Consider the following 26,563-nt stretch of genomic DNA (forward strand, 5'->3'; position numbering starts at 1 on the left):
CATGTCATACTTACCTCCTCTGTGTAGTTAGTTTGGCATCCTCCTCTTCTGGGGTCCCTCAGCGGCACTCCTGGCTCCTCCTCTTCTCGAGTGCCCTGTTGGAGAGACGTCCTCCCTCAGGGCACTCGTTCAGGCGCGCTTCCATGTCCTGCTGCTGCGTCCATTGACACAGACAGCAGGACTCAACCCTGTTCCCCACCTCCCGCATCATTGTATTTAATTGACAGCAGCGGGAGCCAATGGCTGCTCCGCCATCAATCTATCCAAGCAGGACCCGAGACACCGGTTGGAGCTGGTGTGCTCGTACCCATCGCTGAAAAGACCGGGTTCAGGTAGGTAAAAGGGGTGCTCTGTGGGGCTTCTGCATCACAGGAGGTTTTTCACCTTAATGCATAGAACGCATTAAGGTGGAAAACCTCGAGGGTTTACAACCCCTTTAAGCTTTGGCAATAAAACCTGGAAGCTGATTGGTTTGCCATTTTGAGATGGGAACGAGGGACACCTATTAGCAAAAGTATGTAGGCCTAGGACACACACCCTGCCACGCCCCCTTAAAGGAAAATTATACAAAAGAAAGTGATTAGTTAAACCCACAAGTGCTTTTTTTTAACATTACTATTTTTTTATTTTAAAATTTACAAATACAGCAATTTAAACATAGGATTAAAGGTTTAGTACTAGGGAAACACTTTTTGAAAGATACAAAGTACTTTTTATATACAACTATATAGATCATACCAAAATGAGGGACAAGTGAGTAGTAAAGAGGGACAACGGGACTTTGTTCCAAATCAGGGACAGTCCCTCGAAATCAGGGAGCTAAACCTGATTTTGCACTCTCAAATTTAGAAAATAAATCCCATAGCTCTCTATTTTTAATATAGTCTGCTATTTTCCTAAACAGTTTATTTATGAATTTGCTTATTAGTGGAACATGCTGAATACATAACCAATCTCCCAATGCTCCACCCATAGGTGTTCGCTAAATTCGCAGGTAGGCCAAAACTGTACATTGTGAGGACAATACAAGGAACAGGAAAAGTTTCCTGCTGCAACATGAGAGGCCTGGACTCAATGATTTCATTGTGCACAGCTGATACATTCAGAATGAAACAGAATGCAGAAACTTATACAACAAGGGCTGTAAAATTATCTCATATGTTTTTCTTTATTTTGCAATAAATGCCTTACAATAGTCTAAGACCAAACAACTCCAGAAAGCAGAGTGAACTCACAAATCCTGGATCAGTTTGCCTTTTGCTTTTTAATTTAGATAACTCCATTCACTGCACACAGTTTTATCAGCAACTGACACAGGACAAAACAAAGAGTGTAGAAAAGGAAGTGTAAACTTGTGTTGTTAGTTTTTGATAAGAATTGCAATGCAGAGGACTGCAAAAATAGACCATATAATATAATAAAACTGTTAACAGTCTTCAAAGTGGTTGTAAACCCTTACAGACCACATTGACCAAGAAATATCTCCTAAACCTACGCGGTTTAGGAGATATTTGCAAAAAGACAGGCACCAATGTTTACGGCGCATGCGCCTTAGACAGAGGCACGCAGGCGCACTGAACATGCTGCTGCTAACGGTGATATGCCGTTAGTGGCGGCTCCCATGTGCGTGCGCGGGAATTACGTCATCGCGGCTCCGGCCAATCACAACGCCGGAGCCTCGATACCCGGAAAGAAGATGGACGCTCCGTAGCAGATGGGGACAGCGGTGACATCGCAGGCTCCTGTGTCAGGTAAGTGACACATAATGGGCTACTATGCGATGCATAGTAGCCCATTATGCTTTACCTTTGCAGGGAAACAAAGAGGAAGTAAACCCATTAAAGCGGTATTAGTGGGAGTTCACACCAGCACGGTGCGGGAACCAGCATGATTCCAGTGCCGGTTCCGGCATCGCATGAAACATGCAGCTAGTTGCTGTGGGTGTCAATAGAAAATTTTAAATTTGCATTTTTTTCAAGCGTTTTTCAGGCATTTTCAACTCAAACAGCAGCTCCCCTCCCCTTTTCTAGCAGCATTCCACACTTTGCACAGCTTTCTACTGGCTACAGAAAAAACGCCCACATGAAAAACGCCTGAAAAAATGCAAATCTGCTAAAAAAAACACTCACAAACACTTGGGAAAAAAAAGCTTGAAATAGCACATGAAAACGCTCAGCTCAAGTGTGAATGTAGTCTAAAAGCAAACATTTATTAGCATATGCAGCTTACCAATTCTTAGATATGTTGGCTGCATTAACTGTTTTAGGCTTTCTTTCTTTTATTTTTACCTGATGATCTAGTCTAGTGGTTCTCAACCCTGTCCTCAAGTACCCCCAGCAGGCCATATTTGCAGGTTTTCCTTTATCTTGCACAGGTGCTTTAAATCAGAGTCAATGGCTTGGTATTTTGGACAGATATTTATCTAAGAGAAATTCCCAAAACATGGCCTGTTACTTGAGGACTGAGGTTTAGAACAACTGATCTAGCCAGTAAGTATATTGGTTTTCAACAGAACAAGCTGTCCTGCAGGTGGGCAGCTTTCATTAAGCCTAGGTTCACACTCTTGCCATGCGGGAACCAGCGTGATTTCAGCACCGGTTCCCGCATCTCTCCCGTAGGCAGTTCACACTGCCCTCTGCGAGCCGCTGCGGGTGTCAATGCAAAGTTAATGAGAACACCCATGCGATCCGATTCCAGAGCGAGAGAAAAAAAAGCCCTGCACCTTTTTTATGTGTATCTGATGCAAGTTCAGCCATACAACTGTATTCCTCCCACTAATACCAATGATGGAGCACTATTGCTCCCACTAACACCAATGATTGAGCACTATTCCTCCCACTAATACCAGTGATGGGGTTCTATTGCACAGACATCGCATGTGATCGGCAGAGCAGTGCGGGTGCAAATCACATGCGATGTCTGACATTGCTATAGTGTGAACCTAGACTTAAATTTGTAAAAAAAATGGTTGCTGTAACTAAAGTGTTAGCTGGCATTTAGGTTCAATTTGTTAGTGTATCTAAATCAGCTAGTATATCTAACATTCCCCTCTCCCCAGACTGAGAATACTGCTATCCGAAGATGTCTCTGTTGCTCCTTCATCCAGAGCGGAGGCATTCTAATACAGGAGATGTGTTACTGGCCTGTTTACCAGGTAAAAACAGAAGGAAAAAAAACTAAAAAAAGAAAACAAATGTAGCCACCACATCTAATGATTGGTAAGCTGCAATATATTACATTTTTGTTTATGGGTTTAATACCGCTTTAACACAGCCTATTTCCATTTTTGCCACCAAATTGGGATAACATCTACTTTATATTTGTTACATATTTTCCCTTGTCAAAAGAAGTTTATTGAGTATACAATGTTATAAAGATACATAAAGTAAGTTTACAAGGATCTATAAAGTAAGCTCATTGTTTTACAGTAGGGTTTATATAGGTAAATATCATGAAATTTCAAATATTAAACATTGGGTTCACGTAAACCTAAATTAAAGATATATATCATTTCCTTAGTTACTTTTGTAGGTATTTAAATGATTTATACCTACTATACATATTGTTTACAAGTAGAGTGTATATAGGTCAAATAAATTCTGATAATGAGCTTTAATCGTAAGGTGGAGAAAAGGAAAGAGAAAGAAGAAAAAGGGTTGAAAGGTAGAGGTATGGTCCACAAGGTTGTCCCGCTCGTCAGTTTATTATTCTTTTTAGTTCTCTTTGAAGCCTTAGAATGGGTGTCTCTGTAAGTCATTTAATCTGTTACCATGGCAACAGGACAGAGTCATTGAAGTTTGACAGGAACTGTTGTTTTATCCAAGGATGCCAAAGTTTTTCAAATTTTGGAATTTGATTTTGATCGATGGCTACCATCTTAGCATGGGACATTGTATTATTCATTCTGTGAATTGTTTCTGCTAGTACCAATGTAGGAGATTTCCATGCCTTGGCCACTGTTTGTTTTGCAGCCGTTATTAGTTGGATCATAAGTTTGAATTGAGAGAGTGTTAACCATTCCGGTTTTAGATTAAGTAGATTAAGTTAAATATGGATCTGGTTGTATTATTTTTTTAAATATTTTAGATGCAATCACGAAGACTTCCTTCCAGAAGGTTTGGATTACTGGGCACGTCCACCATATGTGTAAATATGTGCCTATTTCTGGGCATCCTCGAAAACAAAGAGTTGAGGTATTAGGTGAATATTTTGCCACTCTAGCAGGTACAAGGTACCAGCGAGTTAGGACTTTATAATTTGTCTCCAGTGCTAAGATGTTGGGTGAAGATGACTTAGATGTGAGCCATATGTTAGACCAGTCCGTGTCTTCTAAAGTTCGTCCCAGGTCCTCTTCCCACCTCTGAACGTAAGAGGGTCTATTAAGATTTGCTACTCCATATAATTGATTATAAAGTGATGAAATTGTACCTTTAGCAAATGGATCTTTTGTACAGATTGATTCAAAAATGGATAATTGGGATAATGGTGTATCCCCCTTTAGGAATGGTGTATAGAAATTTTTGATTTGGAGATATCTAAATATCTCAGAGTTTGGTAGATCATATTTTTCTCTAAGCGATGGGAATGAAAGGAATGATTTAGATGCTATGAAGTCATTTAGTGTCTGAATGCCTGATGTTGTCCAAGCTTTAAAAGAATTTGGGTAGATCCATGCCGGATAAAAGGCCGGATTTCTGATAAAAGAAAGGAGAGGATTGTGTGGAGATTGTAACTGATATTTGGTTTTTAGTTTATCCCAGAGAGATAAGAAGTGTTTAGTTATGGGATTATGAATTTTAAAGCGGTCTTTAGGATCAAGCCATAATAAATTTGATATTAATAGAGGGTCATTTTCTGAAGCCTCTATAAATACCCATAATGGGATTTCCTGTTTTGCATGGTATTTGGACAGACTGGCCAAATGTGCTGCTCTGTAGTAGTTAGTAAAATTAGGGTATCCCAGGCCTCCTTTATTTTTGGGAAGATGTAGTGTGTGTATAGGTATACGTGGTGTAGAAGAGCCCCATATAAACGAAGTTGCTCTTTTTTGTACTATTCTCAAAAAATAGGAAGGAATTGGAATAGGGAGGACTCTGAATAGATAAAGCAATTTGGGTAGAATAGTCATTTTGATTGCATTAATCTTCCCTATCCAGGATAAAGGAAGTTGCGACCATTGTTTTATTAGATTTGTGATCTGTCTTAATACAGGAGGATAATTGGTTGAGAATAAGTCAGAATGAGATGCTGTTAAATGAATTCCAAGACATGGGATTGATTTTTCTGCCCATGTGAATGGGAGTGCAGCCCTAGCCGGGATCAATTCCATGTTTGTGAGTGAAATATTAAGCACTAGGCATTTCTTAGGATTAATCATAAGGCCGGATAGGGCTGCAAATCCACATATTTTCATTCACATAGCATAACTTAAAAAAAAATGTAAAAAATATGCTGCTTACCATTTTAGACACTTTTTTTTCTGATAACTCTAGCACTGAAAAATCCTACTTAGTTCTTTTTGTTTATGAGGAAATTGGAGAGCTGTGTTTGAATTAATTAACCATGCCTGTTCTGTGCTGAAAGATATCATTATTAATTGTAAACTGAACACGGTCTGTCCTAACAAAAAATTCAATATTTGGAAGCATGCCTTCTGCATTGTATGTTAATGAGAGGAAGCTCATGTGCTTAGTATTTCTATTGGGACAGACTTACTCTGAAATTGCGCAAAAATTCTCACAGTTGGCTATGAGGCCTTACATTTTACATTTTAGGTATGCTTTTTGGAATGGTAACAAATTTCAGTGCAAAAGTAGAAACTGATATTCACAAAGCTATAAGCGATATGAGTTTATGAAACCAGCCTAGAATTACAAGTACCTATAGCCATGTAGGAGTCATTTCAGTTATGACTGGCTATGATATCTTCCATACCTATCTGTGCTCTGCCACATCTGCAGGAACCTGTTTTCCTGATTAGGTCAATGTTTATTGCTGTAGATCAAGGATCTCCAAACTTTATAAACAAAGGGCCAGTTTACTGTCCTTCAGTGGGCCAAAGAGTGGGAGTAGAAGATGCCCCAGCATCATTGGGAGTAAACAATGTCTCTAGCCTGATGGTCAGTGGGAGCAGGAATAGTGCCCCGTAATTGGTATTAGTGGGAGGAATAGTGCCCCATCATTGGTATTAGTGGGAGGAATAGTGCTGCGTCATTGGTATTAGTGGGAGGAATAGTGCCCCAGCACTGGTATTAGTGGGAGGAATAGTGCTCCATCATTGGTATTAGTGGGTGGAATAGTACCCCATCATTGGTGTTAGTGGGAGGATTATTGCCCCATCATTGGTATTAGTGGGAGGAATGGTACCCTATCATTGGTATTAGTGGGATTAATAGTACCCCATCATTGGTATTAGTGGGATGAATAGTACCCCATCAGTGGTATTAGTGGGAGGATTAGTGCCCCATCATTGGTATTAGTGGAAGGAATAGTGCTCCATCATTGGTATTAGTGGGAGGAACAGTGCCCCATCATTGGTATTAGTGGGAGGAACAGTGCTGCATCATTGGTATTAGTGAGAGGGATAGTGCCCCATCACTGGTATTAGTGGGAGGAATAGTACCCCATCATTGGTGTTAGTGGGAGCAATAGTGCTCCATCATTGGTATTAGTGGGAGGAATAGTGTCCCATCATTGGTATTAGTGGGAGGAATATTGCTCCATCATTGGTATTAGTGGGATGAATAGTACCCCATCATTGGTATTAGTGGCATGAATAGTACCCCATCAGTGGTATTAGTGGGAGGAATGGTACCCTATCATTGGTCTTAGTGGGAGGTATAGTGCTCCATCATTGGTAATAGTGGGAGGAATAGTACCCCATCAATGGTGTTAGTGGGAGTAATAGTGCTCCATCGTCGGTTTCAGTGCAAGGGATAGTGCCACATCGTCAGTGTCAGTGGGAGGAATAGTGCCCCATCTTCCATGTCAGTGGGAGGACTAGTGCCCCATCATTGGTTTTAGTGGAAGGAATGGTGCCCCATTGATGGCCTCAGTGGGAGGAATAGTGATTCGTGGCAGAAGTGCCCCAAGGACCAGATAAAGGCAAGAAAAGGGCCGCATCTGGCTGCAGATTGGAGACTGTTGCTGTAGATAATAGAAACAGGGCTCATCAGTTGCAGAGATTTGCATCCAGAGATACCATTTTGAAACCTTCCAAAGATTACACATGCTCATAACTGTTGCAAAGACCCGTGCTCCACATTGTAAGTCATTTTTAAATTAGCAGCTGAGCAGAGTATTTCTTATCTTGAAAATCTGGGCCTTTCTTATACTTTCATAGTTTCAACAGACCTAGTCACCTATGGCCGACTATATGTCTACTCATCCCATGGTGTTTTCTCCATATATTTCTAAATTATAAGGTTCAGGGTATAAAAAGGATGAGATACAACTGCTGCTTAGCCATCATAGTAACAATCTAATAACACTTTTAAAACTGCTGGAACATGCATACGGTGCGTGAAGTCAGATCTACAAACAAGCCTTTGGAGCAGCCTGACAACCAGAAAATAAGCATTTTCAAAAGAAAGGTTCAATAATTGAACCCTGGGTATTTTTTTCAGTACAGGTTTCCTTTAAGCTCTGCCATGCTAGGCGCATTAGGCCTCATGTACATTGTTGCTGGTAAATGGATATTTAGGAGCAGTTGGGCATTTTTTTCAGCTGCCCCTGAACTCCCCTCTATGTTATCTTATCAGTATATGTACACAGGATCATTTATAATCGTTTCTAGGCAGTTGAGTTTAGAAGCATTTTTTGGAAAGCAAAAAAAGCGTTCAAGGCGGATGTTCAGAGGCATTTGAAACCCCAAACGCCTGTAGCATCTTGTAAACGTGTGTAAACACGGTAACTCACGTTTAGCCATGTTTTTGTTTAAAATTTTTGACTATTTGAAAAAGAAAACCGCTTCTAAGCGCAAACGCGGCTAAACGCATCTAAATGCGGCAAAACTGAATTTTTTAAACCTTGGTTACTGACTGTCAAGTTAAATCATTCAGGAGAGATTGTAAAACACTTCGTGTACATTAAGCCTAATCTCCGCTATCACAGCTTTTTCCGGACTTCCTGACATAATCAAGCTGAATATGGCCTTCAGCCTATTTCCACTCTCTAAGACTATCATCCACAAGTATCTGTCATATTTGCTACCCCCTCCATGTAGTTAATTTGTTTTGACATAAAGATGTTACAGTTCACCCTTAAACATCTTGTAAAGGCTTTGAAGTAAGAGGCTGGCAGACACAACATCCTGTTGGTTCCAGGGTTAATTTCTCCCAGACAGCATGCGTATCATATCATGGAGTAAAAAGGCAGAACAAACTATTTCCACAATTCTCTACATAACAAACAATGTAACTGACTCTGGAGACTTCATAAATCACCCAGAGCCTGATTAACACATGTAGAACGGCTGTGAACAACAGCAGAAATGTAATTGCTAGCAATAGTGTGAACCATAAAATATGATACACAGATATCATGCCCCACTCATCATCAAAGTCAGCCACACAGTTCACCAATCGTCAACTCTTAGTACAGGCTACGTTAATAATATTCTGCATTTTGCATTTTTATGGCACTTCAGCTTACATTTACCTATACAGTATGTCAATCAACCACAAAAGAACACGTAATAGCTCAAGGAGAGCAATGACGTAAGGGTTTAATCTGCTGACTGAATGATGCCCTCTTGTTACTAATGATAAGCAAAGCAAATATAGGTAAAGTTTAACTGCACTTCAGTTCCTTTGTTAATGTAACCATATATTGTATATTTACTTTGTTTACCTTGTAATTCAGATAGTTGACAAGTTAGTTCTTTAAGCTGGTTCAGCCGGGACCATCTGTGATTCAAACTATCCATGGGCAGGCTGATTGTACCCAAGTCTATTTACCAATTTGGGTACAAACAGTATGTCAGATATTTACATGCAATTACTGCCAACAGCTATAGCCTCTCGCAATAATCACTGTGGTCTCCCGGCACTGATGCCTCCATGTGCCCCACTGGGAAAACACAATAGCTCAACAGGAGAGATTCCCCCATCAACACAGTCAGTAGTTACAAGAAAGAAAATTGCATCATCTTATTTGGATCTTGTGTTTGGTGTGAATAACTGCAACAGATAACTTCTCTATTCCAAAATATACAAGTTAGCCAGTTTGGGTGGATGTTTATTCAATAAATACCCGAACCTAAGACCCCTTTCACACTGGGGCGGTTTTCAGGCGCTTTAGCGCTAGAAATAGCCTCTGCTAAGTGCCAGAAAACCACCTCCCATTCACTGCAGTGCGACTTTTTACACTCGGGCGGTGCGCTTGCAGGACCTTACCAAAAGTCCTGCAAGTAGCATCTTTGGGGCGGGTTGGGAGCGCTGTATTTAGCGCTCCCAAAATGCCCTGCCTATTGCAATGAATGGGCAGCGCTTCCAAAGTGCCTTAAAAGTGCTTTGAAAGCACCGCAAAATGGGAGTTTTTAACCCTTTTTTTGGGTTAAAACCACCCCGCCAGCGGCTGAAAAGCACAGCAAAAGCGCCACTAAAACAGCGCTAAAGCGCCGCTAAAACGAGCGGCGCTTTGGCGCTAACGGAGGGCGCTGTCAGTGTGAAAGGGGTCTTAGTGTCTATGCGTACTTCTATATTTCAACAAAGCTTAAACAGAGGAGCTATGGAGATTGCCATAGATGTTATTAGATCAGCCTTTCTCAACCAAGGTTCCATGAGGTTGCTAGGGGTTCCTTGAGCAACAAGCAATTTCTGCACCTTGGGTAAGCTAACACTGATACCAATGATCTTTTCAGCTATTGGTGGTAATCTTCTTACTGACCACTAATGCAAGAAGCATTCTTCCCTCTGACCACCAGTGTAGTAAGGTCCTTCTATCACTAACCAGCAATGTAAGAGGTCTCATTTCAACTGACCACCAATATTAGGGAGCACAGTTTTCACTGTCTGCATTTATTTTCTGGGTATTATTATTTTAAATTGTATACTGTATTATTTGATCTATAAGCTATCTCCAATTACATTTTTCCATTAGCTATAGATATAAAAGTTATTAGCAGGGGTTTACTGGGACCCTTATATTATTTAAAAGGTTCTTACATGTTAAAGGGGTTAACCTAATATAGTGGACGTTGTGAAGCTGGGACTTGTTGCGCGCTTCTGAAATTCGTTCTGTCCCTTTTCGTTTCATATGGGTAAGTTAAGATCCCAGTTGAAATTGCCATCTGACAGATCTTGATAGAATAAATCTTTTTTGGGGGTTGTGTTGAAAGTTAAACACATACACCTGTCAGATTAAACAAGCAGAATCCTTAACCGTAACCAACATCTACAGCCTATGGCCCACATTAAGTTTATTTGTGATTTCTTTCTAAATAGAAGATTTCCCCTGTAGCCTGTGCTAACTTTTTATACCCAACTAGGTTCAGGGAACTCAAACAATATAACAGAAGGTAACTAAGGTGAACAAAGACTGGGGAATGAATCTAATAGTAAATCAGCTTCATTGTGTTGACATATGCTTTAATTACGTATGTTGGTTAAGGTCCTAATTACAAAAAAGCCCAAAGGACCTATTGACAAGTTTGGTATTTTAATCTTTTGGGTACCTGCAACAGCCACAGACTCCCGTGGAGGACCTGTCATGTAAAGAGGCTTTCATTGCAATAGAAATATTTTAAACGATTGCCCATGGTTTCCCCAGGATAAACAAATAATGTGGATGCATCCTTAAAGCATTTGTTACCCCAACATTTCATATTCCTAATACGTGCCTGTTCCTGTTCACTTTGTATTGCTTCCGGTTGTGTTAATCCCTAGCATTCCTGCTAGTCCCCTTGCTTTCCTATTAAAAACAGACCACACTAAGCAGCAGAACACACCATGGTCAGTTCTCTAGCTGTGTTGGGAATCCAGCCTGCTGTCCTCCAATGATCAGACTTGTCCTGAACCCCCCCCCCCCCCCTTTTCACTGCCATTTACTGGCTCAACCTAAAAAAAAATCACATTTATACGTCATCTCATTTCAGCACATGTATTAACTTTTTGTATCACCTGCCCCTTCCTTGTAATTCGTAACTTTTGTATGCAAGCACTCCCAACCCTCTTGTCTTGAATTGATTTGTAACTGTACAGTTTCTCTCCTGCTACACAAATCATGTATAATAATAATGGGGTTCTTTGCTTTTCCTAAAAATGTGACACCTTTGCATTGTATTATAATAAAATAAACAATGCATTAGTAAAGCAAATTATTCAATTGGGATCAGAAAAACCTATGTTTTTTTTCACTTTTACAGACAAGTGACCTATGTTTTTTTCACTTTTACAGACAAGTGATCATATACAGTCACTGCAGACAGACAAATCACGTGTAGATGTTTGCCAGTAGAATTCAAAACATATAGGGAAAAGTGAAGTGATTACTCTCATTACACATTTTTATAATAACAGCACTAATCAGGTGAAAGACAAATGAGCAACAGGAAATATCTTTTATTTACACCGATGATCTTGGCACTATGGTTATAGTATTTGAAAAAAGGTATGATAGCAAATACAAAGTAATTTCACAGACGTTCACAGACCACAGTGAGGGAAAGCTTGTTTTCATTGCAGTTCTGATCATTTAAATTGTGAAGGTTACCTTATAATTGACTTTAATCAGAAAATTAAGCCTAACATAACATGAATATTGTGTACGGGACTTTTCACCAGCACACCTCAATAAAACCTATTAGTGTGAATGGGCCCTACTGAAAAAAAATGTATTCTTTTATGTGAAGGCACAAATGCATGACAACACATCCAGCTTGATTTAACCTTGAATGTGAATGCCAAGAAAACATAAGATCATTGAGCAGTTTTATCAGTAAGATGTTACTAAGTATGAATTCAAAAACACGGAAGGCTTTACCACAGCTTTCGCTCTCATACAGTCTCATACAGACATCCCAACCTGCAAAAACTAAATTTAACACAACCAGAGGATGATCAAATTAAATGGAATCATTATACAGAGATTTACTTCTTCTGAGCGATATTAAAGGAACACTCTAACCACCATGACCTCCTCAGTGATTTGAAGTGGTCATGGTGGTAGGATTAAGTATGTGCAGTGTTTCTGCTTTAAACAGGAGTGGGGGGGGGGGGGTGAGAGAGAAAGAGAAGTGGGGCTGAGAGAGGGGGCGACTAACAGAGATGGGGGGCTCAGAGAGAGGGTGGTGGACAGAGGGGGGCTGAGAGAGACAGGGGAGATGAGAGAGGGGGGGGCTAACAGAGAGAGAGGGGGGACTGACAGAGAGAGAGTGAGATGAGAGAGAGACCCCTAGCCCTGTCTCTATTCGTAGTCCCTCCTCTGCCCCCCCTATCCCAATCTGTATCAGATAGGTCTGTGTCAGTGTATGATGCAGGAGGGCACAGCACAGAGGGAGAGTAATGCCGCGTACACACGGTCGGACTTTTCGTCTACAAAAGTCCGACAGCCTGTCCGACATACTTCCGACGTACCTTCGGCGGACTTGCGGCAGACTTTCTTACGAACGGACTTGCCTACACACGACCACACAAAAGTCCGACGGATTCGTACGTGATGACGTACACCGGACTAAAATAAGGAAGTTCATAGCCAGTAGCCAATAGCTGCCCTAGCATGGGTTTTTGTCCGTCGGACTAGCACACAGACGAGCGGATTTCGGGGTCCGTCGTACTTACGACGTAAAGATTTGAAGCATGTTTCAAATCTAAAGTCCGTCGGATTTGAGGCTAAAAAAGTCAGTTGAAAGTCCGGAGAAGCCCACACACGATCGGATTACCAGCCAGCTTTAGTCCGTCAGCGTCCGTTGGACTTTTGTAGACGAAAAGTCCGACCGTGTGTACGCGGCATTAGTGGGCACAGTACAGGGGGCAGGGGGATACAGTACAAGGGGAGCAGGAGGGCACAGCACAGGGGGATGGTAAGTGGGCACAGCACAGGGGGAGGGTAAGTAGGCACAGTACAGGGGGCAGGAGGGTACAGCACAGGGGAGGGTAAGTGGGCACAGCACAGGGGGAGGGTAAGTGGGCACAATACAGGGAGCAGGATGGCACAGCACAGGGGGAGGGTAAGTGGGCACAGTACAGGGGGCAGGGGGGTACAGTACAAGGGGAGCAGGAGGGCACAGCACAGGAGGCAGGTAAGTGGGCACAGTACAGGGGGCAGGGGGTTACAGTACAAGGGGAGCAGGAGGTCACAGCACAGGGGGATGGTAAGTGGGCACAGCACAGGGGGAGGGTAAATAGGCACAGTACAGGGGGCAGGAGGGTACAGCACAGGGGAGGATAAGTGGGCACAGCACAGGGGGAGGGTAAGTGGGCACAATACAGGGAGCAGGAGGGCACAGCACAGGGGGAGGGTAAGTGGGCCCAGTACAGGGAGCAGGGGGGCACAACATAGGGGGAGGGTATATGGGCACAGTACAGAGGGAGGGTAAGTGGACACAGTACAGGGGGAGGGTAAGTGGGCATAGTACAAGGGGGAGCAGGAGGACGGAAGGAAGGATGCCCCTTACATCAGAGTACTCACTGGGAGGTGGGAGGGTCTGCATGGATGGATGGATCAGGGCTTCATAGTTCCCGCCCTCACATCCCCTTCTGGTAGGCAGAGCACACTGTCAGGGAGTGTGGGTGGGGCAGACACAGGAGGAGAGGACGGGAGGAGGAGGACTAGAAGCAGCTCTCTCTCCTCTCCTGTCTGGCTGTGCGAGCAGCAGGGGGCAGGAGGGGAAGTGTCAGCACTGGCTCTGCAGAGTGACTCTCCCTGGATCAGCCCTGCAACCTGGATATCGCATATTACTTGCGGGTGTCAGGGAGCCGCAGCCGAAATGTGGGAGACTTGGGATGTCTGATCATAGATCATTCTATGACATTATGCATACAAAGATGGTGGAACAGAGGTTAATGGTATAAAGCAGTGGTCTCCAAACTTTCTAAACAAAGAGCCAGTTTTCTGTTCTTTAGATTTCAGGGGGGCCGGTCTATGGCCAATGGGAGTAAAAAATGCCCCAGCATCAGTGCTCCATCTTTGGTTCTAATGCAAGGAATAGTGCCCCATTATTAATATCAATAGGAATAATAGTACCCCATTGATGGTGTCGGTAGGTGTAATAGTGCCCCAAGGGCACTTTTACAAGGGCAGATAAAGTCAAGCAAAGGGCCACATCTGACCCCAGGCCGCAGTTTGGAGACCACTGGTATAAAGTATGTGTGAAAGAAACTGCAATTTTACTTCTCAAGCTCCATTACATTAGTTAAACTCTTACCTCATCAAATTTATTCAGGTTGTTTGAGAGCAGACTTACTAGCTGACCTGTGCTTATTTTATCCAGAACTTTGCTCGACAATTTTAAGGTCTGTTGGCAATAGAAATGTCAGAAACTATTTTAGTCCACATGATGAAAGTCAGAAAGAAAACAGACATAAAGTAAAATATACTCCATTCTTACCTTTTTGTAAATTAAGCTGAACATTGCTATCCTCATCTGCATCCCTATATGATGAAGACCAAATATGGCGGGATGTACAAGGAGCATTCTGACTGCAAAGAGTAAGGACAAGCCGATTGCCAGGTAATAAGCAATGGACCTCTCTGCAGTATTATTTTGATCGTAAGAAGCTATGATTCTTCCAAGAAGAAGAGGTTGAACAGCTTTAGTGACTTCCTAGAAGAAATATACAAATATCTTAAAATATGAAATACCAGTATATACTGCTTTGCAAAAACCAGTTGCACTAGCGATTCAGTTTATTGATTGTGTACAAATCTGTTTAGAAGCTATGGATTAGTGTACTTTGTATTTCACCTTTACCCCTATGCAATAGTAGAAAAAGGAGGTTCCCCTAAATGGATTTTCCCGGCACTTGCACATAAGTAGAATATGTAGGAAAGTACAAACTAATATAAAGTGTAAAAGAATATTTTTATTTAATAAAGAAATACATATGCTAAAAACATTGTGGATATCCTAAGTAGCAAAAACATATTACATAGTTAGCATAGTTTACATAAAACAGTAAGCAATGATATGGTATACAGAGAAACTCTTTTCGAGCCCGACGCATTTCGGGGTACTTAATATTTTTTCAGTCCTTCTTCAGGGGCATAATTGAAAAGAGGGGTTCATCTGAAAGAGTTTCATTGGTTACTCTGAAAGAGGATTTAAAAGACCACATAAAAAGGCAAGATGTGTTAGAAGGGACGGTGAGCAGCTGTATTGTTGTGGGTACGGGTGCTGTACTTGGGTGGTTTTAACTAGGTATTGATAAGCAACATGTCTCCAAGAGGAGGTACACAGATTCACCTACCCTGCCCGACCCGGATGCGCATAGGCCAAAGCGATAAACTGGGGCCGAGAGAAGCAACCCTTGAGTTAATCGTTTGTAAATTCGGCTGACCACGCATCCCAGCATCCGGCATATGAAGCGCCTTAGCCTCCTCTTCCTACCTATAAATCAGTACCCAGCACTTAACTGTGGGACCTGGGGCCTGTTTGTCAGACTTACCCTTCATTGGGACTCTATATGACCTGAGACCTTTTGCTTCAATTTTATGTGTATTCTTCTCTTGGTGATTTCAGGTGTGCACTATGTCCCTCTACCATGGTGCTCTGGGTTGGGTGCAGGAGCTATACCGGTTTCTCTCTTGCCACTTTCCATTAAAACTGTTCTGCAGCCTGACAGATATATGCGCCTCCCTTGGTATAGAAAGGTATGTGATTTCTACTATAATATTGGTAATTCTGTTATTTGTTATTAGATATGACATGTTTCTCATTGCTACTACTCTGTGCACCTCCATGCGTGTTATTGTGTTTTTGTTCTTTGCTGCTTGTTTTAGGCTGCTCATAGCGCCTCAACAACCCCCAGATAGGGCGGACCCCTGCAAGGGCCTTTTTTTGGGCTCTTCCAAGGTCCTTATTTCAATATATTGTAGACTGACCTCTTCTACTTCTCCATCTGTTCATCCCTGTCCTCCCTCTCCCCTTCTCTTTGTTCTCTCCTTCCCTCTCCCTGCTCCCTCCTTCTCAGTCAAGCAATAATCGAAGGGGATTCTATCTCACACAGTGGCCTCCTCAAGGTTACCACCCTCAATGTGAAAGGCCTAAGTGCCCCTGAGAAGCGCTCTCAGCTCTTGGCTGATTTGAGAAAGTGTAAAACCCAAGTTGCTTTCCTGCAGAAAACACATTTCAGCGGTGACCAGATCCCCAAAAAGAGGGAGAATGAGAATCTGCTGCTGTTGAAAAGGTACTGTTTTAATCAAGCTAAATCATATATTTATATGCTATATGTTATAACATAATAATTTATTATTTATCCATTTACTGTGAAATTACTGGTTGGAAGTTATAACTTCAAACTTCAGTAATTTGTCCATTATGCCACCTGCTTGAGTACAGTTTTTGAAAATATAGTAAATTACCTTAAAAACAATATATAATAATTATTTGTATATTACTTACTTATGGTAATTAACCCCTTGCCACCCAGGCCAATTCTGACACTTCTCCCCTACAAATCATAATTTTTTGCTAGAAAATTACTCAGAACCCCCAAACATTATATATAGATATATATCTATATATATAGATATATATCTATATATCTATATATAGATATATATGTAGCGGAGCTTTATCTTTACATTTTAACCCCGAAGCAACTGCTAATAATTTTCTTTCAGGCTTACCGTTATCATCTTCACAGTGTCCATCCTAGGGGTACTTATCACTCGCTCAATTGAAACACTGGCTCCAACACTTTTTTCCAAGTTTTATTAAGCAACGACATACGCAATAGTAGGGAAGAGGGTGAAAAGGGATTCAGGTACCTTGGAACTTGCGGTTTGAGGTAATTTCGACATCCAGCGAATAACATTCCCACAGCTGCATTCAGCAACCACCGGAAAGGCCTACTCTCACCGACCTAGCAGCCAATGCGATGCTCGAACATGGTCCCTGCCACAGACCTTACAATCTTGAGTGAACTAATTGTGGTGATCTACACGGTCTCTGCCACAGACCTTACAGTCTTGAACGAACTGACTGCTGTGTTTGATCCAAGATGCGTCTCCGACTGAGTTCTCAGGCTCTTCTCAAGATACCAGCCTTATGCTCGGTCCTCTCCCGAAGAGTCCTCCCCTGGTCACTGCAATCTCTTGCTTCTTCCCGCAGGCCAGACAGCAAAAAGACCATCATTTGGACCAATAGGCCACTAAGACTCTGATCCTTCCTTTAGTAGCTAGGCCTTAGGTCTGCCAACCTCAAGGCAGAACTTTAAGGAACCGTAGTCTCCCAGGCTAGGAGGGCCATGAGGAAGAGCGAACCGAAAAAACCCCAAAGATGGCGTCTGTCCCTTAAATACCCCTACCCAGAATGTCCGGCGAGTGAACCACTCCCACCGAATAGCTTCTGAGCAAAGAGTAGTCAATATGTTCGACCAGACTGTATTTCCCACATCCACCAATGATGACAGCACCATCCAAGGTTGGATGAAAATTTGCACAGTCCAGCCAAACTGGTACAGAAACCATTAAATTTAGGCAATAATAAGTTAAGCCTAACTGTAGCTTCAACCAATTTAAATTTCAAAAGAATAGTGTCTGCTCTTCAGGAGCAGGGTACTACACATATATATTTTTAGCAGACACCCTAGAGAATAAAATGGTGGTCGTTGCAACTTTTTATGTTACACGGTATTTGCATATGTTAAAGATAATGTTACACCGTGTAAATAGATACCTAACATGTCACGCTTTAAAATTGCGCACACTCGTGGAATGGCGGCAAACTTCAGTACTTAAAAATCTCCATAGATGACGTTTTAAAATTTTTGACAGGTTACATGTTTACAGTTACAGAGGAGGTCTACTGCTAGAATTATTGCTCTCACTCTAATGATCACGGCGCATGTAACCTGTGTGTACCTTGCTCTGATACTAGCCAGTGCCTCACCAGCCACTGACCTCACCTCATGTCCCTGGAGTCTGCAACAACGTTTCTTAAAATACCTGCAGGGTACATAGATCACCCAAAGGGGAATGTTTTTTCTCAACAAAAGTAGATATCAGTACGGGATTTCTTTACCACACCTAGACAGGTAACAACTTTTTTGGAAGAAAGTAAACTAATTTCAGCAAAAAAAAAAAAAAAATCTGGTGCTTTTTCATAACAACCTTTCAATGATACTTAATCACTTCCCAAATTATAACTTTAAGCAACTTTAGAGCAAATACAGCCATCTAAGTTTTGCCACAGAACAGTTACTCTGTCAGATAAATGATTATCCCTCTCACTTTCTCTGGCTGTGAAGTTCCTTTTTAATAACAGGCCAGCTCACTTACTCCACCCTATTTACCTAACAGAGTTTCTCTGTCTAGGTCTAGGTAACAATAACAAGTTTGAACTGCATAAACTTGATAATATCAAGTTATTATTCTTATGCACCTTTTGAGGTGTCACTACACCAAAATACACCTTTCAGATATGGATGAAGGTTTACGCTAAACTCTGCTTTTTGCCACCATTAAGGCTTCATGCACATTTTGGCTTTTGTAAACACTTTTCTCCTAGCAGGAGAAAAGCATTTTCAAATGTGCGCCCAAGCTGCGTTATTGCAAACGTGTTTAGGTGGATTTATGTGCGTTTAGGTGTGTCAAGCGCTTGGGCATGTGTTTTATTTCATTGGCCAGAATATTCATTTCTTCTCACCACTGAAATTAAAAATTGCTCAAGCGATAAATACGCCTAGCGCTTAGGTGCATTTAGATGTGTCTACACGTGTTTAGGCACGTTTTGGCGTTTTTTCTGAAAAAGCACTTCTCTCTTGCTGAGTTTTTTTTCTGCCTCTAAACGTCTGTAAACGCTTATGTGTGTGCATGGACAAATCGGCTAACGTGGAAGGGCGTTTGGAGGCGGCATTTTTCAGCTCAAGGCCTAAGGGTCCACACAGACTAGGCGGCTGAAAAAAATGCCAGAACCTCTGGCAGAAGAAGCAACATAAAATAAAACACTCATAGTGGCTCGTATTGCACAAGAGTCTGTTTGGGTTTATGGGCATTTATTTTTATAAGTATTTTTAGTCAGTCAGCAATAGCAGGCTACACATTTATTTCTCTCAGCACCATTTCCTTTAAAGCAAACACCCCCCCCCCCCCCAAAAAAAAAACATTCCTGGGAAAAAAAAAACTTTAATACCTACCTATACCGCTGCCTGCATCACTGTTCTCATTTGCATTTCAGAGACCTGACATTTTCTTAAAATTCACCCTTCCAGGTGGGTTGGATGCAAGGTTACCTACTGCACATTGTGGATCCTTCCACTGGCCCCATGTCATTGCTGTATGTTTTAGTGACTTAGATGTCAGTGGGAGGAAACCGAGTGCCAAGGAGGACCAGGCATCTGGTGCTCCAGAAAGTGTGAGGTGCAGGACATACTTCAGGCAATAATGTCTGGAATACAAAGGAGAATGGCAGCTTGGCCAACGGGTCAGATAAATATTTAAGCTACTTTCACACTGAGGCATTTTTCAGGCATTTTTCAGGCGCTTTAGCGCTAAAAATAGCGCCTGAAAACTGCCTCACCAGCAGCTCCAGTGTGAAAGCCCCAGTGCTTTCACACTGGAGCGGTGCGCTTGCAGGACGAGAAAAAAAGTTGTGCAAGAAACATCTTTGGGGCGGTGCGGGAGCGGTGTATGCACCGCTCCCAAAACGCCCTACCCTTCTAAATCAATGGGCAGCGCTGCCTAAGCGCCTTCAAATCGTTTTGGCAGCGTCAAACCTTTTAACCCCTTTTTAACCCCTTTGGGGGGTTAAAAGCGCACCGCTATCAGCGACAAAATGCAGCTTAAACAGCAGTAAAGCGCGGCTAAAACTAGTGGCGCTTTACCGCTACAGCCCCCATTGCCTTATGCCGCGTACACACGGTCGGACTTTTTTACAACAAAGGTCCGACGGTCTTTCCGATGGACTTTCGTCGGAGTTATGACGGACTTGCGACAGACTTTCTAACGACCGGATTTGCCTACACACGATCACACCAAAGTCCAACGGATTCGTACGTGATGACATACGACCGGACTACAATAAGGAAGTTGATAGCCAGTAGCCAATAGCTGCCCTAGCGTTGGTTTTTGTCCGTCGGACTAGCATACAGACGAGCAGATTTTTCGACCGGACTCGAGTCCGTCGGAAAGATTTGAAGCATGTTCCAAATCTAAAGTCCGTCAGATTTTCGATCGAAAAAGTCGGCTGCAGGTCCAATGAAGCCCACACAAGGTTGAATTGTCCGGCGGATTCGGTCCATCGGACCAGTCCAGTCGAAAAGTCCGCTCGTGTGTACGCGGCTTTAGTGTGAAAGTGCCTAAGAGACTTCTTTATCACAGAGTATTTTTTTCATTTCTGTTTCGAGGTGACAGGGACTCTTTAACCAGCATATTGTGTACTCGGGGTATTAAACCTTTAGCCAGTGCTCCATTGCTAAGAGCAGTACAAGATAATCTGAACAACTCAATTCACATACGAAGGGAATTTACAAACCAATGTAAAGTATATCTTAATGCAAACATGATTGGTAGGATTTCCCTTGACTTTTTATAAACACAATATAAAAAGCAAATATCTCAAAACTAAGAGAAACCCTCTCTTAGCCCAGGTTCACAATGAGCTGCGGGAATGAAGCCGTGCGAGTTCAGATTTCACTCACACATGTCAATTCTGATTTCGGCTGCGATTTCAGACATCTGTGCAGGTTTCTGCACAGATGTCAATGGAAATCGCACCCCGAAATCGCAAAAAGGAGTACAGAAACGACTTTTTGAAATCGGTGCAGCGCAGCAAGTGCGACGTCGCACCGATTAGGACGGTGCAATTGCCGGCAATTGCCGCCGATTTGACATGTCAAATCGCATGTCAAATCGCACCAATGTGAGCCAAGGCTAAAAGTAGAACTAAGCCTAGGTTCACATTGGAGCAATTTGTCATGCGATTTGAGAGATCAAATCGCATGACAAGTCACAGCCTATTGGAGACAATGGCACTGTTCCAATCAGTGCGACGCCGCAAAGAGATCAAATCGCATGACAAGTCACAGCCTATTGGAGACAATGGCACTGTTCCAATCAGTGCGACGCCACACCTGTCAGTTCTTATTGCTGCCTGTGTCCCCCATTAGGGAGTATTACCCTCTCTATTTGTCCTATTTACCATTATAATTGAAAGTAAAAGAAAACCACAGATTTTGGGTGGTTCCCAGAAAAGTGATAGAGGGAAAATCTTCTAATGGGTATAAAAGCTCTGGTGACCTCGGGGTTCCCAAGGGATTCCTTTAAATTGTAGGGATTTCCTATCACTTCCTGTTTTGGCTATGGGACAGGAAGTGAAGATATATCTCCCCAATGGGACACAGATGGCAAAAAATAAACTGACAGGGGTTGTAACCCACCCTTATGTTTTTCAGAATGAAAAAAAAGTTTCGCCTATAGTTCTACTTTACGTGGGGTACACACTATGAGAAAATCGTATGAACGATTGTCTGATATTTTCACGAAAGTGCATATCATGATGTAACTAACAATGGTATTAACTTGTACAAAAATTCTCAAATGACAAAGGCAAATGTTCTTTCTTGTACATGATTTCTATGTTTGTTGCCACCTTCTTCCGGGTAGTTCTTTGCTTCTGATCACTCCGATTATTTCCGTACAATTACTGTACACATTGAGCAAAAACTGGACGTTGTGTTCACGTACGATTAAAAATTTCCCAGTTTGAACCTTCGTTATTTTTTTCACCCAAACAGTCGGAATCGGCTGTCGAAAGCACTATACTAATGATCAGATAATCGTTCCTTGTACGGAATTTTTCCTTCCAATATTCTTATAGTGTGTACCCAGCTTCAGTCAGTTGTAATCACAAATGTTCTCATTGAAATATTTCCCCTATATTCCTGCTCTGGTGGCAAAATTTTGGATTTTCCTTGACTTTTAGAGAGTTAATGTGATTGTAAAGCCAACATTTAAAATTTTTAAAAAGTAACTAACATGTTATACTTACCTCCTGTGTGCAGTGCTTTTGCACTGTGCAGCCCCAATCCTCCTCTTCTCAGGTTCCCCGCCAGCGCTCCTGGCTCCTCCCCTCCACCGAGTGCTTGCTATGGAGGCATTTGTGCAGGCTGCTCCCGGGTCAGATCTGTGTGTCTATTGTGTGTCTATTGCCAGCCCCATCCGAGAGAGCAGCTGCTCACCTGCACATTGCTGGATCAAGTTCAGGCTCAGAAAGGTATGGTTTTAAAGCGGGGTTCCACCCAAATTTTGAACAATATCTGTATGTATTCTCTTCCTTGCCTAGATGCGGACATATTACACACAATATGTGAGTATGTAATGCTGAGAAGAAAAGTTTGTGAATGAACTAAAAAAAAAAAAAAAAGATAGATAGGTGGACCCCCGCTTTAAGTATTTTTTAACATAACGCAGAGAATGCATTAAAGAGTAACTCCACTTTTGTTGAAAAAAAAAAACATCCCCCCTGGGTGATCTATGTACATTTTAAGGATTATAACAACCTTTGTTGCAGATTCCTACATTTTGTTATTCTGGAGAAATCCATGTATGTCTGTCTGTGCCTCTGTGCTAAGTGAGTCTAATGGGAGTGGTTTCATAATTATCAGTCAGGTGTGACAGCTAACGAGCACTAATGAGGAAAGCTGCTGGGCCTGCATCCCTTTTAGACATGTTTCTATTGGAAATATCTCACCAAAAATGAAATTTTTGTTGCAGGGGATGTCTGAAATCTGACTTGTATCTTAGGCAGACTTCTGGGAAAATGAGTGAGCCAATCACAACAAGCAGGAAATGATGTTTCTGGGGAGTGGTGAGTACACATTCTGTGTATAGAACACTTCCAGGTAACCATATTGCATTTACAAAAAATTACAGTGCCTACAGATTGAAAAGGAAAGGTAATTTTTAGTAACATTCAATTACAATAGCTATTTGGGTATGTGGACGGGGGATTATAACGGTGCTCAGGTCAAGGGGTATGTAAAAGAAAAGCACGAGAAAGGAGAATTTGTAAAAGACAAAAGTTACAAAGTTTATCAATGGTAATACAAAAATCGAAAATTACACTTAGAACAATAAACACATTAAAATCAATACGTATACTGTATATGACCCATAGTATGATGGAGCCGGCCAGATGGAAATGGCCGACAGAGAGGGGGCTCAATTTCCTACATGTTTCGCCAAGACATTGGCTTCTTCAGGGAACAAGAGCTCAAGAAGTGGATATATAAAGGGGGTTCTGTATATGAAAATATAGAAGACATCATGTAATCAACAATTATTTATCAATACAGTACATCGTATACATTCAAAAAAGTCAATATTGTGGCTGGATAGACATGCAACCCAAGGAACCCACCGATCCTGGCAATGCAAACCTTGGCACTGACGCCGCAGGTACGTTTGCATTGCCAGGATCGGTGGGTTCCTTGGGTTGCATGTCTATCCAGCCACAATATTGACTTTTTTGAATGTATACGATGTACTGTATTGATAAATAATTGTTGATTACATGATGTCTTCTATATTTTCATATACAGAACCCCCTTTATATATCCACTTCTTGAGCTCTTGTTCCCTGAAGAAGCCAATGTCTTGGCGAAACATGTAGGAAATTGAGCCCCCTCTCTGTCGGCCATTTCCATCTGGCCGGCTCCATCATACTATGGGTCATATACAGTATACGTATTGATTTTAATGTGTTTATTGTTCTAAGTGTAATTTTCGATTTTTGTATTACCGTTAATAAACTTTGTAACTTTTGTCTTTTACAAATTGTCCTTTCTCGTGCTTTTCTTTTACATACCCCTTGACCTGAGCACCGTTATAATCCCCCGTCCACATACCCAAATAGCTATCTGATTATTTTGGGGATGAGGTGCTGCATCCTATGGTACCACCTAGCCACCCCTACATTATTCAATTACAATATAATTTGTATCGCAATTGTTCACGCTATATTATTTTTTCTTTATTTGCTATTGTTTTTCCCCCACGAAAGTGGAGTTACCCTTTAAGGTAAAAAAAATCCTTCAGCCTTTAGAATCACTTTAACCGCTTGCCGACCAGCCGTCATCATTATACTGCGACAGGTCAGCACGATCCCGCAAGCCGTCGTAGCTATACATCGCAGGATAGCTGCACTGCGAGGGTGCCGATGCTCGTGGCCGACGGTCGCGATGACCGCCAACCATGAGCGATCGCGGGCATGAGTGGCAGAACAGGGACGTATGTGTGTAAACACACAAATCCCTGTTCTGTTCTGTGAGGAGTGACAGATCGTGAGTTCCTAATAGCTAGGAACCACAATCTGTCATTTCCTCTACGTCAGTCCCCTCCCCCTACAGTTAGAAACACACACAGGGAACACAGATAACCCCTTGATCGCCCCCTAGTGTTAACACCTTCCCTGCCAGTGACATTTTTACAGTAATCAGTGCATTTTTATAGCACTGATTGCTGTATAAATGCCAATGGTCACAAAAATGTGTCAAAGGTGTCCGAAGTGTCCGCCATAATGTCGCATTCCCAATAAAAATCGCAGATCGCCGCTATCACTAGTAAAAAATATAATAATAATAAAAATGCTATTAATCTATCCCCTATTTTGTAGATGCTATAACTTTTGCGCAAACCAATTAATAAACGCTTATTGCGATTTTTTTACCAAAAATATATAGAAGAATACATATCGGCCTAAACTGAGAATAAATTTGCTTTTTTTTAAACAAATTGGGATATTTATTATAGCAAAAAGTACAAAATATTGCGTTTTTTTTTTTTTTCAAAATTGTCGCTCTTTTTTTGTTTATAGTACAAAAAATAAAAACCGTAGAAGCGATCAAATACCACCAAAAGAAAGCTCTATTTGTGGGCAAAAAAAAGACGTCAAGTTTGTTTGGGTACAAAGTCGCACGACTGCGCAATTGTCAGTTAAAGCGACGCAGTGCTGAATCGCAAAAATGGCACGGTCATTCAGCAGCCAAATCTTCCGGGGCTGAAGTGGTTAATCTCACCAATGGGGACACAGGCAGCAATAAAAACCTGGCGTGGTTCCAAACCCTATTCTACATGATTAAGAACTGAAAGAAAAAATGGACCAGCCCACACAGGTGAAGGTCAGATCAAATAAAGCTCAGGTAGAGTGTTGGCTGTCATAATTGTTACTGCCCAGCTTTCTTTATTGAGTTTATTTACAAGAGCTCTTGTTAGCTACAAAGATGAGCTGGATGGTGTCCAGCTAGAAACTCGCTCACTCACTTCCAATGCAGTGTCATGTGACCAGCCTCCAGCAAAAGACATAAGTGTGAACATACTGTACTATCTGCATGGAGGGAATCAGAGCACTGGAGTCATAAATATGACCCTCTCCGCACATATAAGATGAAATCATCAAACATTATGATATTTATAGGGCAACAAGAAAGGTGTTACATCATTTGTCTTTCTTGATACATTCTTCCAGTGTTTGTCAGTAATGTCTGTCAATTAATTATTAATTATGAGGTCTGTGTAGATGGGCATTTGTTTATGTCAGAGCTGTTTTTCTCCCCAATACAAGTCAATGCAAAAAGCAGCTCACATCATCTCAAAAGAAGGTCAAAAGTAGTTTGGAGGTATCTCAAATGCATATTAAATACAAGGTGAATGCATCTGAAGGAACCTAACCTTTGGGATTGTATGAATCTAACACGCAACCCAGTAACACAATGGGGTGTACATATTTTTGCAGCATAGCTTTTAAGCTTCAGAAAGAGTGGGGAAGATTTAGATATGCTGCTAGATTTTTACTGAGGTCCCCACTAAGGAGATTTTCCTAATTTCCTGTCTTGGTGGCAGAGGAACAGGAGATGATGGGAAGTCTGTACATTGGGGACAGAGACAAAAGATTTTTGGCCAGGGAGGTACAGTATTGGCTAAATTCCAATCAGTTAACAGAAGTCAGTCAGAAGCTTTTATAACAATCAGCGGCAGCCAGTGATCACTGTATTCCGACAAAGGCTGGTGCACTGTCAGAATACAATGTCCTGGCGGGGAGAGAATTCCTCCAACCACCTTGGTTGGTCAGCCTTAGAAACCCTTTTTTTATTGCAGCCTGTGTCTTTCTGTTTGCTGACACTTGTTCCCATCGTTTCTTGTCTTGGTTTCAGGATGGGCAGGAAATAAAAATAAATCTTTCTAAAAGAGTCACAGACAACCTAAAAATAAAAAAAAAAACAGAACCCCAAGGTGCACCCGAGAACATTTTTGTCCCCTCTGATTTAGTGTTAACTACAGTTTCCTCTCAAGGTCATGTACCTGATCAATGCTGCCTCTAATTGGTCTGTGCAGTAAGTGGCATAACTTAGGTAGGTGCCCCAGGGTACAATAGGAAGGATTATCGAAGACTGGTGCAGGCCAA

At 41.8% G+C, this 26,563-nt stretch overlaps 1 protein-coding gene across 1 annotated transcript in view; it reads right to left on the bottom strand.

Annotated features, from left to right (window-relative positions):
- CFTR (CF transmembrane conductance regulator) overlaps positions 1 to 26,563 on the bottom strand; it is a 239,940-nt gene that overhangs the window by 179,690 nt on the left and 33,687 nt on the right. Inside the window, exons 4-5 of the mRNA XM_073619828.1 lie at positions 14,549 to 14,764; positions 14,366 to 14,455 (exon numbers count right to left, since the gene is read on the bottom strand). Of these exons, the coding sequence (XP_073475929.1) occupies positions 14,366 to 14,455; positions 14,549 to 14,764 (306 nt within the window). The remainder of the gene's footprint in view (positions 1 to 14,365; positions 14,456 to 14,548; positions 14,765 to 26,563) is intronic.

Source organism: Aquarana catesbeiana, linkage group LG03 (genome assembly GCF_042186555.1).
Source record: "Aquarana catesbeiana isolate 2022-GZ linkage group LG03, ASM4218655v1, whole genome shotgun sequence".
Classification (NCBI taxonomy): Eukaryota; Metazoa; Chordata; class Amphibia; order Anura; family Ranidae; genus Aquarana; species Aquarana catesbeiana.